Source organism: Anoplopoma fimbria, chromosome 9 (genome assembly GCF_027596085.1).
Source record: "Anoplopoma fimbria isolate UVic2021 breed Golden Eagle Sablefish chromosome 9, Afim_UVic_2022, whole genome shotgun sequence".
NCBI classification, from domain to species: Eukaryota; Metazoa; Chordata; class Actinopteri; order Perciformes; family Anoplopomatidae; genus Anoplopoma; species Anoplopoma fimbria.
This window is the reverse complement of record NC_072457.1, coordinates 30,197,279-30,216,025: the sequence shown is the minus strand read 5'-3', so window position 1 is coordinate 30,216,025 and position 18,747 is coordinate 30,197,279. Positions and strand designations below refer to the sequence as shown.

General features: G+C 38.7%; 1 protein-coding gene across 1 annotated transcript; it reads right to left on the bottom strand.

Annotated features, from left to right (window-relative positions):
- Window positions 1-150: 150 nt before the first annotated feature.
- cabp2a (calcium binding protein 2a) lies at window positions 151-17,753 on the bottom strand. The gene is made up of 8 exons (XM_054604809.1): window positions 17,694-17,753; window positions 16,974-17,156; window positions 4,991-5,197; window positions 1,961-1,991; window positions 907-1,041; window positions 677-786; window positions 367-514; window positions 151-176 (listed from the first exon to the last, which is right to left on the bottom strand). The coding sequence occupies exons 1-8, from the start codon at window positions 17,751-17,753 to the stop codon at window positions 151-153; spliced, it is 900 nt and encodes a 299-aa protein (XP_054460784.1).
- Between the last annotated feature and the right edge of the window lie 994 nt (window positions 17,754-18,747).

Here is an 18,747-nt window from a genome sequence, read left to right as displayed (position 1 = left end):
TTATTCTTGAGAAATTGTGGAAGTAACAGAAAACTGAAAACTAAAAACACCAATAAGTCTTTGTTTACCAAGAAGAATTACAAGAACATTAACAGTGTGCCGTCTGGTCCGTGTTATGTTTAGTGCAGTTGAGTGAGGTTTGGTGAAGTGTCAACGAGACATCATTCGCACAAACTCTGTGGAAAGAAAAAAAGTGTTACTATTGGTTAAGGAAAAGGATAGTGTCACCACTAAGTGTATTCTTTCTTCCACTTATTTACTTCTTTCTTTAACATGAACATCTACCTATTAGCTTGATTGAAATTCACACTATGCTACCTTTTCTTTTCCCCCTCAGTTTTCTTACCTAAAGTATCAATCACTCACCTTCAAAGTCTACCTGTCCGTCCCCATTGAGGTCAACGTCTCGCAGGATCTCGTCTATCTCGCGGTGGTTAAGCTGCTCCCCCATTAGCTTCTTCATGGCTTCCCTCAGCTCTGCAAGACTGATCTGACCATCGCCATCAGAGTCAAACTGGGTAACAAAATCGATGGGGTTGAGAAAGATTTTCTTGAAAGCATATGAAAAGAAATGCACCAGAAGTGAAAGTTGGGGAAAGGGGGTAATCAATTTAGGAGACCCGAGAGGAAAAACGGCAGTCTATTTAGCTGTAAGTTAATAAATGATACTGCATACCTCTTTGAAGGCATCCCTCAGCTCCTTGACTCCTATCATGTCTGCTGTCTCAGCGAGCATCTTGGGACCCATGAGTTCAACAAAGTCCTCAAAATCCACTCTGCCGCCACCTAAACAGGGAGAAATTAAGTATGCACAGAAAACACAGTTTACTGATCTTTTTTTAGTGTCTTTATTAAGAAAGTGAATGAATGACCAGACTGATCAGTTAGTAATGGCAGATCACTCACAGATCTGCTGGCTGAGTTCTATCAATTCCATCTCTGTGGGCATGTATCCCATAGTCCTCATGCACTCGCCCAGGTCCTTACAGCTGATGAAGCCATCCTTGTCTTTGTCAAACTCTCTGAAGGCCTCACGCAGCTCTGCAGGGAAGAAAAGTAAATAAGTGCAAGAAAGACAGAGATACTGAGGTTCTAAGGGTATAGTAAAAGTAAAAGCCCGGTAGGTGTAGAATTTTACATGATTGTCTCTTAAATTGATCTGATGGTTATGTTTTTGAGGACAATGTGACAATGACAAAGTTTGTCCACTACCCAATAGCCCAAATGTGTTCTTATGAATAGCTTATAACATGCTAAACTATTTATTACCTTCTCTATACAATTATAAATTAAAAAACCTTTATAACAGCTGCCTTATTAGAAAGTTGTACCCTGATATGTTTTATTTGCGTGTCTCCAAAGTTTTTAAGCATTTCAAGTAAAGTAAGATATTAATAATAAGATATAAGCACTGACAGGCCTCGCCCCAAGTTATCTCTCAGATCTCTTGTTGTTCTGTTTTTATTGTAAAGCACTTTGTAACAGTGTTTTAAAAGGTTCTAATTAAATAACATTTATTGTTGTCAATTTTTATTTATTTTTTATTGTACTGAGTTTCTACATAAACTAAATCAAAAATTCCATAGTCAATTCACGTATTAAATACCTGTGAATGCAGAATGTGAAAGTGTGAACCAGACCTGAAGAATATAAGGGACGGTAGAGTTGAAGTATTCTTAAATTGTCTAGAATTATCTTTCTCTTTGAATAATAATTCTATTCTTTGATCTTCCACAGTTCAAGAAAAAAAATCTGTTCTGGTTCACATGCTGACATTCAATTTGAGGGCGAAGTTAGGAAATTTGATTCTACAGTAAAACACAATTATTCAAAGTCAAACAGAAGGTTTGTAGTTTGAAAGGAATAATGTAGTTCAGGAAAAAGACGATGAACGATAACGATTGAGTGAGAGAAGGAGAAGGAGTGAGGATTTTGCATTAAGCTTTTAATATCTCCGTACCTTCCATTTCCTCTGGTCGTAGATCTCTGTCCTGTGTTGGTGCCGATAGAAGACAGGAGACACATACAGAGAAATGGACAGTCAGTCAGGTAAAAACATACACTTTCAATCTCTTGTGTCTTGTTCTGTTTCACATACAAACATTTACAATGGCAAAACATGCAAGAAACACATTTTAGTGCTTCAGCTTCCAGTGGTTGCTTCGCTAGTGTGAAGCATTTTTGTTCCATGTTCTATCGCCTGAGCAGATATCCTACTGCTGGATTATTTGGGTTTTGATCTGAGTGACCCAAATAACCTTTTTATTTGATCTGCTACCCAAGCTTGTGTCCAATCTCTGATGGAGAAGCTTTGGAGGTCTGCTGTTCATATGCTCCATGACAAGCATTCAAAATGCATCATAAAAAACTCCCTATCTTAACACAAAGAAAAAAGGCCTGCACATCTGTTTGCAAACAAACATGCAACAAAGCTGATGAGATTGCACTTGCAAAATGGGGTTAGCACCTAAAATGTTTTCAAAATGAGTTTAAACAGTAGCACTTTTAGCTACAGCACTACACACACAAAAAAGGAAGGTTTATTTTCAAATGGCTTCAGCATGTGGTAGCATGGACAAAAGGTAATGCCAGGATACGTTTGTTCACGACATGCTCAGCAGCAGGAATAATACAGGCCTGGATTAGAGGATGCAGGGGAGAGAACAGTGGCAGGGAGATTACAGCTGTAAATTGTATTACAAATCACAAAGGCTTAATGGATTTTCATTTCCCTATCTGCAGCTGATTTTTTTCATCTGCATCTGCACTGCTATTTGGGTGGGACTTGATTAACGGACACTAACACACCTGCACAGGCTGAACATATGGCAAACACATTACATCCAAATTTTTCTTTTTTGTTAAAATGAGTGACGGTCAGGTTCATTTCCAAAATACTAACAACACTGAGTGCTTGACAAAAAAGGCCTCAAATGTTAAAGTTTGTGAAGGAAAAATATCGTGGCACCACAATTTGCTTTAGGAAGGATTCCTGTAATTCTATCATGTAGCAAAAACTAGATTCCACCAACACCAAAGGAAAGAAAGGGGCGTTTATGCAAACTAGAAGCTATGTGTACTGTGTTCCAGAAGGTGTTCAGTTTACCATTTTAGAGAACAAAGAGGAAGATGGGGGATTAATAACCAGTTAATGCTATCAGCCTCACACTATCCATCTCATAGACTTATCCGTGTACTCTGTCGAGGAATCCCTTCTCTTTCCTTGATCAAAGACTGTAAGTATTAACTGAACGTTGTTCTACAAGTTCAGGACTGTGGTAGCACAGAAAGGATGGATTGATGCAAGTAACTTCTAACATTGTTCTTTGTCAACAACAAAAAATTAAGGCTTAATCATTATTTCTGCAATCCAGTCGCTTTGGCTGTGGGACCTGATGTCATTGTCTAGCCAGGTCCGCGTACCCTTCTTTACTAAGTCTGTCTTCAGCAGACATCATATAGGGTACGAATAGCAAGTTTCGTTCCACACTCAAGTCCAGTTGGTGGCGTATGCACCTCTAGCTGGTTTTCCAAGAAGAAGATAACAAGAAAGCAGATAGCATGTGCGGATGCTTGTGTTGAAGAAAAGTTGTATCTGCCGTTACCCAGATTTCTATAATTAATCTTCAAAGGAATACAAAGACAGCCAAATGGCACTGAACTCCTGGCAAACAAAGTTCTGGTGTATTACCGCTTTTAACTGGATGGAGTGTGGATCGGGAAATGCGTAAATATTGAACACCAGACCGGTAGAAGTCCGCAGCTGTCCGCTTATATGGAACACCAAAAGTATGTCCAGAGCTTAAAGCCATGCTAGTGGCTTTGTAAAGCTGTAAAATATACACATCTTTGAAATAAAAATAAACCAAAACTATTAAAAGAAGTTAAAAGAAGCTGAAACACTCGATAGAGCTAACATAGAGCTGAGGAAAGATTCCCTGTGGGTGTGCCAATGAGGAACGCCTTTCACATATATATACTCATTGGGTCCGTTCATCTCTACAGGAAAGCATTGACTCTCCGTGGCCGTAAATAGTGTCAGTGGCATTAAGACGGTTTCAAATTTTCCATTGAATTAGCAAAACATCTATCCCTTCACCAAAAGCCACACAGAGGTCGACTACAAAGTACAGTGGAGGAATTGTGTTATAAATTACATCAAATTAATTATGAATTAATTATATTTCGCTCTTGTGATGAGTCACTATTGTAACATGTTTTTCTAGGCTCAGGTCTTCCAATACCTCAGGTCGGGTGCCTAAAGCTCGGTAAAGCACATGTGATAAGGGACTTCCATCCTAATGGCTCTCTTCAATTAGAGCTGCTCGCTGGAAATTACTTTGTTATTGATCCCTGCCATATACCCCGTCTCTACATAAGACATTTATCTGATATAAAAGGCACACATGATATCTCCAGCTCTGTTAGAAAGTGGATTTATGATCTAAATCGCAATGTAGACCAATCGGACGCTAGAGACTCCTTTAGGGTGTACAGTACAGTTTGTGTAAGAGGTACCTTCCAATAATTCTTGTATTTCTTTCTTTGTTCCAAGATAATTCATCATCTGACAAACATATTGTAAAATAATTTGGGATTGAAAAAGTTCAAACAGTTAAAACGCTTAACCTTCCCAAGGTTATAATACAAGATTATTTTATATTGGTTTTTTTCCCCCAAGATAAATCATATTACGCAACAAAGGTCATCTAGCACAATTACATAAACTCTTATGAAATGTGGTGATGGTGGTATAAAGGATTGATGGGGGTTGACACTCACAGGGTGAAATGATCATTGGTGGAGACGGGATGGAAAGGCTGTGATGATGTCACACTGGACTGATGGCTGGCCACGGCTTCACCTTCCCTTGTACAGGCACTATGAAAATGGATGGATAATGAGATTTACGAGTCAATTTGGCTTTCATAATTCTTTACTGTGTGTGTGTGTGTGTGTGTGTGTGTGTGTGTATGAATTTCATACATACAATCTGGCTTTGTGCGAATCCCTGTCTGAGGAAGATACAAGCAGGACCAACTAAGTTGTGCAGCATGTTGCAGTTCTTAACCAAAGCGCACAGGGGCTCTTCAAAGTCCTCATCCTCGTCCTCCGTGTCCACCTCACCTGCACCACCCAGGCCCCCCAGCATAGCGGCAGCCAATGGGGCACCGCTTCGTTCTATTGGCAACTCCCCCTTAGAGGAGAGGAACGAACTTAATTAGGATCCAGATAAAACGTATATTCAAGTGCAATGAATCTGGCTAATTCACAACTACATGTTTATACTGTTATGGCAGTCATAAGACAAACAAAAGGTAATTCAATATATTCAAATATAGATTTATTAGAAACAAAATCCATTTGCTCAAATGCAGTTTGGGCATTGTCAGATGTATCAGAATCATTATCTTACATATCTATCAGTTCAAACTATTTGATAAATTGATTTCTCTCAGCTCAAAGGAATTATGTGAATCCTTACCTTCTTCCTCTTACTGTTCTTTTTAGAAGCCTTGTTTATGTTTCCCATCTCCCTGCCTTCTTCTAGCCGTCTTCCCCTCCTCCTGTCCCCAAACTTCTCCCCTGTATCTCTTCCTCTTTGTCTCCCTCTCTTGTCAAATGTCACATAAAAGTCCAAAATCCATACTCAATCCAGTGCATTCCATGGGGCACTTCTTTCGCCCCCAGTGAGGTGAAGGCAAATGTTTCCACTTGCACCACTACTCCTGAAAGCGAAGGAGGATCCCTGTCAGTGCACGTGCTACAATCCAAGATCCTATTGGTCAAGTGAGGGGGAAGGTAGGCATATGATTTTGCATTAAATCCTAAACTCCTCTAGGTTGTTGGCGGCTGTCATGATGAGCTTTGAGACATGTAGTGTGATGTTATGGAATAGCAGCAGGGTGCTGGCGATTGATGGGGTGGGGTGGGAGAGTTGGGTCATATCTGGGCTGAAACAACCTCCTGCTGCCAGTTTCTGGCTCTGATTGCATGACTCGACCAAATTCTCCCTCCCTTTCTATCTCTCTCTGCCTCCCTCTCACACAAACACACACTTTTCCCCACCCATTTATCCATCAGGCCCTCTTGCCACGGGTGATCTCTTGAATTTGGCCCAACTCAAATTTAATCCATCCCACCCACCTTCCTCTCTCTGTCTCCCAAACATGGTGCTTATGGTCTCAAAATGACTAGTCTGGTAGAGAGAGAGAGAGAGCGAGGGAGAGATATAAAGGAGGAGGGCATGGGAGAATTATGGATGGAGAGTTGGCTGCCTGTTTAATCTCTGGCATTTCAGATTATAGGGAAATAGTTATGTTGACAGGCGATTGGAGTACAGGCTTGAAGAGGGAGCAATAGAATATTTATATTACTTTAAAGTACAAAAGAGATCAATATAATCCCAAGTCAGTTCAGCAACATGGAAAGAAACACAACAATGGAGCAAACACACCTGCATTTTGAGATTGGCCTCAAATTTAAGAAAGAGGCAATTAGTTAGAACAACCCATGGCCTCTCCGCCCCACTTCCTGCCACTAGGAGACTACTTTGCTTTTCAGTTAGCGACTGTAGCAAGTCCAAATGGCAGCAACACCAAGCCTCTTCACAGGTAAGACGCAGAGTTGCCGATGGCCACCAGCCTGCTTTGACCCCCGGTGCTGTTTTTTTTCCACTTATCTATTTTTTTATTCTTATCAACCCCACTCTATCATCATTTTATATATATATTTCAGAGAATTCTTTTATATATATATATAAAGACTTCTCTGAAAGCTGATTCATAGTTATTTCACAGCATTGGCAAGAACCGAGATAGACTGAAAGATATGGACAGGATGCAAGTTTCTTTTTAGTTGAAATGCACGCTGAGTTTATAGCTGGGTTTCACACTAATGTAAGGACATTGCTAGTTTTGTAGATACACACACACACACACACACACACACACACACACACACACACACACACACACACACACACACACACACACACACACACACACACACACACACACACAGACATACACACACACACACACACACTTTTTTTTAAAGATCACTTTTTATTCAATCATTTATCTGTTATAACAGTTATATATCCTGTAAATTCCATCTTCCTATGCTCTGATCAGGTGTGTAATTATCGTAGAGAATACCAAATTCCTTTCATTTAATTCAATAAATTCAGTTTTTAGTTTAAAACAATTACATTTAGTCTTTAAACTTATTAGAATTAGCCATAAATATGGGAATGTGTAAATGTAGAATTCAAACTCCTCTTCTTGTTTTGTTAAGGTTCCAGGATTATCTGTCTCTCTTTCCCAGCTTTGTTCATTAGGGTCTTTTGTCATCTGCTGTAAACTTTAGCAAACACCATCACTTTGTTACTGGAAATAATTGAGAATGTAAAAAAATATCTAGATATCATTTTTTATTCTTCTACCTTGAAAGTTTATCGGGAACTATTTTACTTTTTTACTTACGACATTTATCTGAGAGCTGTAGCTGTAGTTACTGGTTGCTCTGCAGATTGGATTTTATATGTGTAGAAATCTTATGTTACTATTGCATATTTCAAATTAAATTAATAGCATGGCTGTTTGTATGTAGAAAAGTTAGAAAATTCTGGTGACCATTGGTGCAGTGTATATTGCTTCACACATTCACTGTCAATGTTTATAAAAAACAACATGTTCTGGTAAAAATCCCATTTCAAATACTTCTACTTTTCAGGAATCCTAAAAACATCTTGACCACCCAATACATTTAAGGTCAAATATAAAATTGAATTGTACAATACTTTTTTGTTATTTATTCATATATTTCCTACTTTTCTTTTTATTTCATTATTCCTTCCCCTTCCTCTTTAAATCCTGAAATGATCAGATAGCATCAAATCGCCAAACTGGAGAAGCAAACCTAAACTCTCCACTAAATACTTGTTATCTTATACTTCAGTACAGTTTTAAAGCAAGGCATCTTCATTATTACTGCCCAGCTGCATTGCAATCACTTCACCAGGCTTTGATACACGTGAGCTCATGAACTGTAACGTCTTACTTCCCTCTAATACACATTTGTATGCTGGTCATGTGGTGCTGTATGTGTGCCAGAGATTAGCAGCAGTATGTGTAAGGCCAATGCTGAGCGCCTGCAGTCCTAATCCTCTGTGGTCAATTTAGGAGAACTAACGCATTTTTGGTGTCTCTCTATTTATCCATATCGTTCTATGTGACCTTTCATCTGTTTCCTGGGAGTCACCTCTTTATATTACCATACATATTACTACCTCTACATGTCTTTAAATACTTCAGCCTCCTTTTCGGTGTCTCGTCAGTTGTTCTTCATCTGGCTTCAATATTAACTTGGCAGGTGCAAATTATAAACTAGACTTTTGATATGACAGGCCTCTACACATTTTTATTTTTTATTGATCAGGTGCTTATGCTGGATAGAGACATCAATCCATGAGTGGCTTTGCGATCCTTTACACTGTCAATGTATCACCAGCAGAGTGCAGTAAAGCTCAGCTTGCTGTTACAGAAAATATGCACTTGTTCTCAGCTGTAAAACTTATGCACCACCACTAGATGTCAGCCTCCAGCCTTGTTATTGAAAAAAGCTACCCATTTTAGTTACAGGAATATTTGTGCAATTATTTTTGGGTGATAGTCAGATGAGAGTTACAGCAGGCTGGAGTAGTAAGTATTTAGATGTTGAATAGGAGAACTTTATTTCATGGCACAATCACTGAATCTCAGGTTCAAAGAGGTGATTCTCCAGCTGAGCCTGCAGTGTGGCCTTTCTATGGACAAATAAAATACACTGAAAATCTATTATAGAGAGAGGACAGAGATTGATGAGATGAGTTGCAACAAAGGATTTGGATCCACAGTGTCTCGGTTATATAATAGTATGTGCCTTAGCCCACTGATCCAGCTGGACAACCACCAGATTAGCAAATGGAAGCCTTAGTCCTGAAACGTGTTTTTTATTCCTGCATTGTTTCCCATCATTAATTTCACAGGCAAGCACGGAATGCTTCAGATTCATTTAATTGGAGTCTTCTTTTACAAATACAAAGGGACAAATAAAAAGTAGGCACATGCACTTAAGGCAGATGGAAACAGAAAGAAAAAGAAAAATTGTTTTTGTCTTGCTCAGTGGAAAAAATACAGAAGCAACGACAGCCCGCCTTAATCAACAGCACCGTGTGAACACATAGCTTTTCAGCCATGAAACACAAAACAGAGCAGCTGGGTGAGAATCTGTGCTCTATCCCTCGACAACAGTAAACACACCAGATGCCTGAAAGACAAGGGTAGAAGATAGGCCAACAGAAAATCCAGTAAACAGCATGATGGACACACTCCAAAGTCAGGATTTTGCATGCCATGCTATGCTAACAGCTTTGGTGAAGGGTCAGGTCAAACATTTTGGCTGAGATGGGGAGCGTCCAAGTGTATTTGCATGCTTATGAATGCATGTTGACACACAAACATATATTTATTGCAAATGCTCAGATAAGTTCAAATGAGGCATACATGGTGGCCTATAAAAGAAAATATGCAGATACTCTCTTCAGCGAACAAACATTGAAAGGAATGAGGGCAGCTGTGCAGAGATCATCAGATGTTGGCTATAAACGAGTTCTAGCCTGCATAGATAGTATCAGTGTCATCACGTACAACTTGCATCTACCACAAAGTATTTACCGTAATCCTGGTGCTTTAAAGACGGGTAATATTACTACATGTGTGCAGCACACTGAGCCTGTTTGACGTCAGACATATAAAGTGCTCATTCAGTCTTTATCGGTATACTCCGCACCGTCCATACACAGCGAACAATGGCTTCTGACCTTGAACGTGTGCTGATCCCTCTGTCAAATGAATGTACATAACATACTACTAAGACATCAGTGAGGTGAGTTGCAGGGAGTGGAATCAAGCGGAGGTGAATTGAGCTGAGCCGTGCTGAGTTACAGAACAGATGCACCAGGCTTTCAACTAACTCCATTGTCAACCCATCCACATAATTATTAGATTTTCAGAGCAACCAACGTAGTATAAAGAGCCAGAAAGTCCTCTAAGCGAGGAGGTTGAGGTGGATGGGTCGAACAAACACAGACATTCACCCAGGTGGCCGCTGCTCATGTCCCATGTGAAACCAAGTCAACATTAAATTAATTTACTTTACTATTGTTATGTGACCTATGTAGGTGGCGTTAGGGAAGTACGTAAGTTATGTTAATACAAGTCGATTTAACAACTAGCTGGTAAACATAAATGAGTGTATAGCAAGCTAACAAGACCAATTTTTTTCTGAGGAATAAGTGAGTTCAAAGTAGAGCGGAAATAAGAGTTAATATTTATCAGGTCACCAGATATCGACTCGAAATTAATGCCGCAGTTGCTCTGTTTATGCTGGATGTTTAAACAAGCAATTGTTTGCTAATATGTCAATGTTGTGTTTCCAGCTTGTTCTGCTTTCCCCAAGTGGACAAACTAACATCTATGAGTACAGCTTTAGTCCAACTGCTTAGAAGGAGGAACATGGCAAAATGCATTACTTTGCATGCACAATTTTTAGAAATCTACAATACAGAACTTCAGCGATTCAGCAAATAGTCTTTCAGTATTGGATCCAGAAACATTTTGAGAGTGAGACCAGGAGGAGAGACAGAAACAAATAAAGATGAAACCCATATTTCAAAGGTTAAATAATATATATTTTTACTTCATGAACCCTTATTAGACCTGAATTTAGTTCAAAACATCAGACAGAGTAGTTCATTTATTAAACAAGAGATTGTACAGTGAGCAAAGATTTTAAATTTAACCTTACATAATCTTAGACTGCAACAATTTATGGCGGTCTGGATTGTCCTGCATTCTCTGCTGTCATTATCGCCCACTTACACATTCCCAAAAGGAGGATAATGCATCTTGCACCTGTCCGGATTTTGTTTATGCATTTAAATGCGACCTAAAAGTTCCCAGAGGTCCTGTGGATTAGAGATTTTCTGCAAAAATAGGATGAAGGGATAGAAAGTCACAGAAACGTTGGAACTGAGTGTTCTTTACTTTTTCAATGTGTCTACTAAAGTTGTCATGTTTTTGGTTCTCATTGCAATGTATTCATTGTCTACATATACAGACATTTGAAGACAAATAATATTGAAAATCTACTCAATGAATATGTATGTACCTAGTGATAATTTGTAATGAAAACTGCTAAATTCAAAGGTTGAAAGAGAGATGTTGAATTCCGCCAACAGAATATTGTCGTATCTTTCATGCGACAGTGCTGTTGAAGTGATGGATGCTCCGCGGACACTGTTCTTGCTGGTATAATGAGGTTTATTACAAACAAGCAACACATGTCATGACGGACGTCTAGAGCGCCCGGAGGTCTCGAGTCGAATCTGTGAGTTCCCTCCTTTTCGGGCTCTTAAACCTCCTTATATAGGGTGCATGTCATTCACATTTGGGATGAAGTCCAGACCATGCATGGGGCTCCGTTAGTCTAAACATCTACCCTTCCGCCCCTGGTATCCGGCACATCTTCTTCCCATATAAGGACAAAGACCTTGGGGCCTTCGCTGTATTGTGCAAGACCTAAAAATATACCACAATATGTGACAAACTCTTCCATGTGATTTTGGATGAGAAAAGAAAAACAACAAACTTTGTTGTTTCCGTGGACAAAAGTGAATTTAGTCCAACTATATCAATTCAGTGGAGATATAACAGAGTGTCAAGTATTACTTTACCATAGAAATGTGCCTGACAGGCAAATTGTCAAAGGCTTATTTGCAAAATACTAGATTTTGTAAAAAGGATTTTAACTATTTTACATGTGCTAGGAGAAGATGATTTAGAACAAAACAGTTTGTTATTCAGTGCCTTTCTTATTTAAGTTTGAACACATATTCTAGGTCTCCTTGATGTTTTTAGTTGTGAGGTACAATTCATGGCATGTATTCAGAACTCAGATCTTTTGCTCAGGTAAAATATCAAGTCAAGCATAAAAAAAAGAAACTTAAGTTAAGATGCAGTAAACCTAGGTTCTCCGTGCTAAAACACTGTGATGGTGCTTTAACAGGGAGCTCCAGCAAAAAAAACAAGGTTGCCCAATCAGAAAATGATTATATGCGTTATTCTAGAGGGCATGTATTAACATATTTTAGTGTTTTATTGGGAAAATGTGTTGCTTTGTACAGTGACTCTTTATAAGCTTATCAAGCAGGTTGACAGCTTTATGTCTCATGGGTTTACTGTAGGTAGTGTTGGTGGTTTTAGTCATATCACTTTCAATTATCTATAAAACCCATCTATTAACAACTTCGGCCAGCTAAGCCTTCAAAACCCTGTTACTAACCATGTAACAATGTAAACCCTGTTACTAACCATGTAACAATGTAAACCCTGTTACTAACCATGTAACAATGTAAACCCTGTTACTAACCATGTAACAATGTAAACCCTGTTACTAACCATGTAACAATGTAAACCCTGTTACTAACCATGTAACAATGTAAACCCTGTTACTAACCATGTAACAATGTAAACCCTGTTACTAACCATGTAACAATGTAAACCCTGTTACTATCTTGCTGCTAGCTGAAAAAAAAAGTGCTGGTTATGTTTGACTTTTATTATTAATTAAAATCTTGCATTGATCAGTGGTGCTCAGTTTCTCCGTTGCTTCTCACACAAACAAAATCTGCAAAAAACACAAATTTTGACTTTTAATTGTACGCTCCCAAAATATATTACAGAGAAATTTCGCCTTAACTGGGACCAGAACTCGTTGAAATAATTAGGAATACTCATACCGAAAATAATACAATATACCGATAAATTACGCCCCCGTTAAAGTTAAATTGAAATTAAAGATGACATACACAGATGGCACTCCATTTCTTTCCTCAGCCTAATTCATAGAATTGACTCCACAAAAATGAACATTCTCCCATGATATTTCTCACTATTTCAAGCACTTCCTGTAGAAATTCCCTCAAAACAATTTTCTCAATTGAATAAAATAATTAAGATTTTATTGGCAGGGGGGGGACAAGGTTGAAAAACCTGGCAGAAAATTTAACTTTTTGTGCTGGGTGGAAAGACATGACTATCCATCATGACTGATCCCTCAATTCATGCAGTATTTTCCCACAAAACTTGGGGAAAACTTATATACAATTTGCTAAATCCATGGATCAAATTCCAATAAAAAATCTGGAACATGATAAAAGGGTCATTTAAATTAAACCATAAACTACACATAATTCCATGGTATGCTTATGATCCTATGTTCAAGCTAAATGAAATTGATCATAGATTTAAATCCTGGGTCTAAAAAGGAAGAGCAACATTCTATTTTTCACAGAAAAGGGACAATTAAAGGTCTTTGACAATCTGAGGAAAAATATCGTCTTGAAAAATCAGTTTTTTTGTGATACCCCCAGATACGCATAATTTTGAACATAACATTAGAAATAAAACAGACCCTGAAGATCCAATATTAAACAATATGCCTACCAAAATGAGTCAAATAAGGGTGTTATCTCTAGATTCTATAAAGGCCTAATGAAAAAAATATCTTACACTGCAGAATATGTTAAAGAAAAATGGAAAAGAGAGGGTAACCTCTCAATATAAACTGAGGACTGGTTGGATGTTTACCAACCCTCGCGTGTGGAGGGAATATGGGTGGAAATGTGGTTTTTGTTTCTTTATTGCAACAAAGCAGAAAGCACATTTTGATGGAAGGGATGCCACATATTCGAGACGGTGTGGGATTTGGGAAGAAAATAACTGGAATATTTTTTGGTACTGTCAGGTGATAAAACCTTTCTGGGCAGAGTTGCACAGAGCATTAAAATGCATACTTAACACTGACCTGCCCCTGCAAATTTCGACATTATTTTGGGGAAAAAATTTAATTCCAAGCAAGGTGTCCAGATGAATACATGCTTGGCATTTTAATAACCACTTGTAGAAAAGCACTCACAAGGCGCTGGCTGCTTCCTTAACCCCCCACAAAACAGGAGCAGATAGATATAGTAAATTACATTTATGTTATGGAAATGATCACTTTCTCCCCTCGTCTTCACAAAAGTGTGTTAATTCAATTCTGGAACAAGTCGGTGAAATATGTAAAACCCTTATGGACCGATTTTGTGGCGATATTGAATATTTGACCCTGTAACGTTGCTCTGGCTTAGCAAGCCTCACCGACCTCTATTCCATTCTCTCTTTTAAGTCCCCCCCTGACATATTTTTCATTGTTTAAGTGTACACACTCTACTTCCCCCGAAATGTACAAAGTTACCCAATTTGAAAAATTGTGGATGGCAGAAGAAAGAATATTGCCCCTGGGCTGATGTTTGTTTTGTAATCTAAACTACTGTCAAACAATAAATAATTTAAAACCGTTTCATTGGTGAAAAACAGTGAAGCATCAGTGACGGATGACCCCCTAAATGCAAACACCAATGAAATACAACATGGGCACAGGATACATTATTTCCTAGCCTTATTCATTTTCACTATATATAGACTTCACTAATGCCTCATTAAATACATTCACCAGAATATACTAGATAATGTGGTAAAGAATGCTAAAAGGATGCTTCTCTTCAACTCCCAAATTTGGGCAAAAGTTGAGGAGACTTTGAAATGGGAGAGACAATGTTGATCTGTTCTAACATATTGACACATCTTCAGCCTATGCAGGTACCATTATGAACAAATGCCAAGCAGCATGCATCAGTTCTGCTGTTCAAAGAATGATTCAAACTTTATGTAGACATCTATTGGCCAGGGGTGCATGACTGAAATGACAAAACAAGGTGAGTACACAAGCAGACACAGAGGAGAAAGAGGAAGCCTCATCACAGACAGAAGGTATAAAGGAGTGAAGGAGAGAAGATGGCGCTGGCTACATCATGGCAAATATCAATTAAGAATCTAAGTCAACAGTAGCAGTATGTTCATTTTATACATACATAAACTGCCATTTGCTTGCACTATGAAGTGACTTTAATCTTACTCACTTTCAAAATGTTCAACTATCTTGCATAGGGATATTCAATTTGCCTTGTCAGTAGTAACTAATACCTGAGCTCACTCATAAGCCATGTTTAGCATTTGAAAATTAAGCAGAGTCATTAAACTGCTTTAAACCATGGATAAGCATGCCGGTCACTGTGAGTCTTAACTTTATAACTGATTAAAACTCTTATTGACTCTGACTGAGCCATTCATTTACAGCGTGATGTGCTATTCCTGTCAAACATATTCATGATTGTCAGCAGAAATAAGTCTGGTGCCTCAATTGTAATCTGAGTGATGTTGTTTAAGTGATGTGCGTCTAACCGACTCTTGTCCTCGCACTCTTTTAAGCTGCAATCTCCCTTTACATCGTCATCAATCTCTTCTCTCTTTCATTATGACATCCATCCTTCCCTTCCTTCAGTTTCTCATCATTTGTGCCATCTGTTGCGGAGTGTATGGATGACTTATCTGAGCAAGGACAACTAGGGTATTGACATAAAAGCAGAGGAAAAGGAAAACCACAGAAGCAGAAGGAGACCTCTCTATCCCCATAGTGGAATTGATGAATTTCTTGTGAATGTAAAGAAATGCTGACCCGTTCACGAAGCCTTGTGCCCTGTTGTGCTTTCTGCTTGGGGAACCCGATTGGTCCGAAGGCCCATTATGTAATTAACGTATGGTCTGGTATGACTCCCAATGAAATAATTTGAATTTGTCGTATCAAAAAAAATAAAATTTGATACAGTTATAAAAGTTCTGTGTATGTGTATATGGTTAATTAGCTAAATCTGGAGCACTCATAAAACTATGGGTAATCTATCTCCAAATGTTCCACCCTGTTAGGTTTATAGACCAATTAAAAACCAGTGCAGCCATAAGGGTTATTATTTGAGTACCTGAGATTGGCCTATATTTTCCTGACAGTTAAACATGTTTCTATTACTAAATAATGCAAAAAGGAAAAAAGGAAGAGAGAAGTAGACCGTTTTCTGTTCTCACAGGCTGCATCACTGATGGTTTTTGAAACGTATTTTTACATTGTAGCTTTAATTAATGTCCATCTTGCATGCAAGGGTCACTCGCCCCAAATCTCACAGTGATTCCCTCATCAATCATCATGAATTTCATTATTTAAAGGAAGTTAGTGGAGATAATTCTGCTGCCTGTTGTTGTGCAACAGTTCACAAACATTAAATGCAATTATGTATATGTATGAATATTGAAAATATTGAGAGAGTTGGGGTTGAGTGCTAGTAGGGCCAACCTATTGAAACTGCCATCATGATTTTTTATGTGAAAGCAACTTGACCAACATGTAAACTTGCCATCCTATTTACATAAATAGCTACATGCTCAAATGGGCAAATAAATCGAACAGTGCAAAACTGGTAGCGGGACTATGTGTTGAGTCACATGCCTGCTTTGCATGCGTGTGTGCCAGGCGGCAACTTCGGGGTCTGAAAAGTGAGGCCAATGCGGATGTGCCTTAAATTTATATTCTTTCTAATGGCCAGCAAAGGGCAACTCCTCTTGTTACTAAAATAAGTTTATTGAATAAAAGAATAAGAAATAATTCTACTTCCCATTTTTACCTGAGTTGTAAACATGATTTTATGATCTCAATGGCTAGTTGATATTCATTTAGTAAATAATGTCCCCATTTAGAATAAAATAGACAATAAAACAGGGTATGATTTAGTGCATGGCGTACCTTGTGCTTGACAGGTAGCCAAGTATTAATTTATTAATGTGCAGTTTGTCCAGCCGAGTTTTCTGGATGCCTACTTTTTAGGCAGTATTGAACAGGACATTTTTATATATTGTGTACGTGTGTCAGTCAGACACAAGTTAACAACGCCACATGAGACACCTAGGGTACCTGTAATGTCCAAATCAGTGTCCTACCTGTCCGAAGACTGAATCGACGATGGGTCGCAGCTTTCTCCTGTCTCCCTCTTGCAGCCAGCTGTCATTGGGGTCTCCCACGGGGGAAGATAGACTCAAGGTCTTGGCCTTAGGCTTTGGAGGCCTCTTCATGCTAGCTGAACTCCATCGCCTTAATGATTCGATCTTCTTCTTTATGGAACCCTTGAAAAAACGGAGGATGAACAAAGAGGTTAGAATGGGAAAGTTGTCTTACAAGAAAAGCCAGAGAAAGAGAAGAGAGTGAGGGATCATGCAGCAGATATTATGAATTAACTAACAAAAATATATTTCACTCATTTCACACGTCGAGATTGAATTCCTGGAAAGGATGGTATCAGAAAAATTCGAGGTAAAGAAGCTGCCAGCGAAATCCCACTCCTACTGTAGGGGAAATTGCATCAACACACATAGCATACAACATTTAACATATATGTACCAGCACAGAAAAACATGTCATTGATGAGAATTATCAGTTCTTACACACAAAGTATTGCTCTTAAATGATATTGCTTTTAAATGAAAAAAATGTTAACAATAATTCCATTTGTACAAACAAATAAAGTAAATATGGTGTCCATGCCAGCCAGGCCTCAGAAACAAACACTGGGACGCCACAGTATATCATGTTGAGTTTGTAAGAGCACAAGTGGCAGTCTTAAGGACACAACAAATGCATATTTGGCATGTACATCCACTGACCTTCTTAATTAACTTCCCCTCTGACACCTCCACGGATGATATGCTTTTCGCATCAGTCATCTTTGCAGCTCAGCTTGCACACACAGAGACGTCCTCTTTCTCTCGGTCTCTCCTCCTGTCACTCTCTTGTTCACTCCTCCTCTTTATCTGTCACTAGAGCATCTGACATTGGTTGATAATCTGAGGCTCCTCCTTTCATCCCTGCCCCTGTATCGGCATTTATCGCTCACTTTTTCATCTGTCAGCTTCTATTCACCTCTTCAATTGGTTTCTCTCCCTGAAAATATTGCTACCTAACATATATGATTGTCAATGCAGTGTGTCAGTTACACACATCTTGTCTTTTTTTAGCCTGACACTATTTTCTGTCCATCTCAAATAATTACGTATTTATTTTCCTCTCAAATCTTGTCTGTTCCGACGCTGATGTAGGCTTGTCCTCAATCCTCTGCACTTCATAGCGCTTCCCATTGTATATTACATTTACCATATGGGCTTGTGCAGTGCATGTACAAGCACACACAAAACACTTCCGTATTGTACAACATGATGGCCAAGAGGCCATGATACCAAAAAACGCCATTCTGAGAACTTTTTGCTGGATTTGGGGCTGTATGAAAATACATCTGTTTGTAAAATGACAGGGCAGGAACAGGTTTTGAACTTAAAACTATAAAAGGGTAGGTGATACACTTTAACACTTTTTTGTGATATTTGTTGACATTCTCTTTGCATTAAAACAGCAATCAATAAATCAAATGCTCGGACAAAAAAAACAAGGAAAGAAAAAACAGGTATCTCTCTGTCTGTTGCAGGATTTTATGAATCCTTCCATTCATTCACTGGAATTGTCCCCAATACAAACATTGGAAAGGCTACCTGCCTGGTGCCTACCAGCTCACACTGTCCGAACACAGGAACGATTCAGAAAGGAGACACCCCACTGAAAGCCAGTTTCTTGTTTCTGCGTCATGTGGGTTCTCCACTGCCACGCCCCTTTAGAAGAATAGCGGCAGATACTCGGTACATCCCAAGTCTCTTTTTTGTCATTTCC

Excerpts from the sequence above, each read along its gene's own strand:
- cabp2a (XM_054604809.1), bottom strand. The coding sequence starts at position 17,753 with ATGACTGATGCGAAAAGCATATCATCCGTGGAGGTGTCAGAGGGGAAG. Across the intron at positions 17,157-17,693 it reads AGGGGAAGTTAATTAAGAAG|GGTTCCATAAAGAAGAAGAT; the intron begins GTCAGTGGATGT and ends CGTTTTTTCAAG. Across the intron at positions 1,042-1,960 it reads ACGACCAGAGGAAATGGAAG|AGCTGCGTGAGGCCTTCAGA; the intron begins GTACGGAGATAT and ends TCTTCCCTGCAG.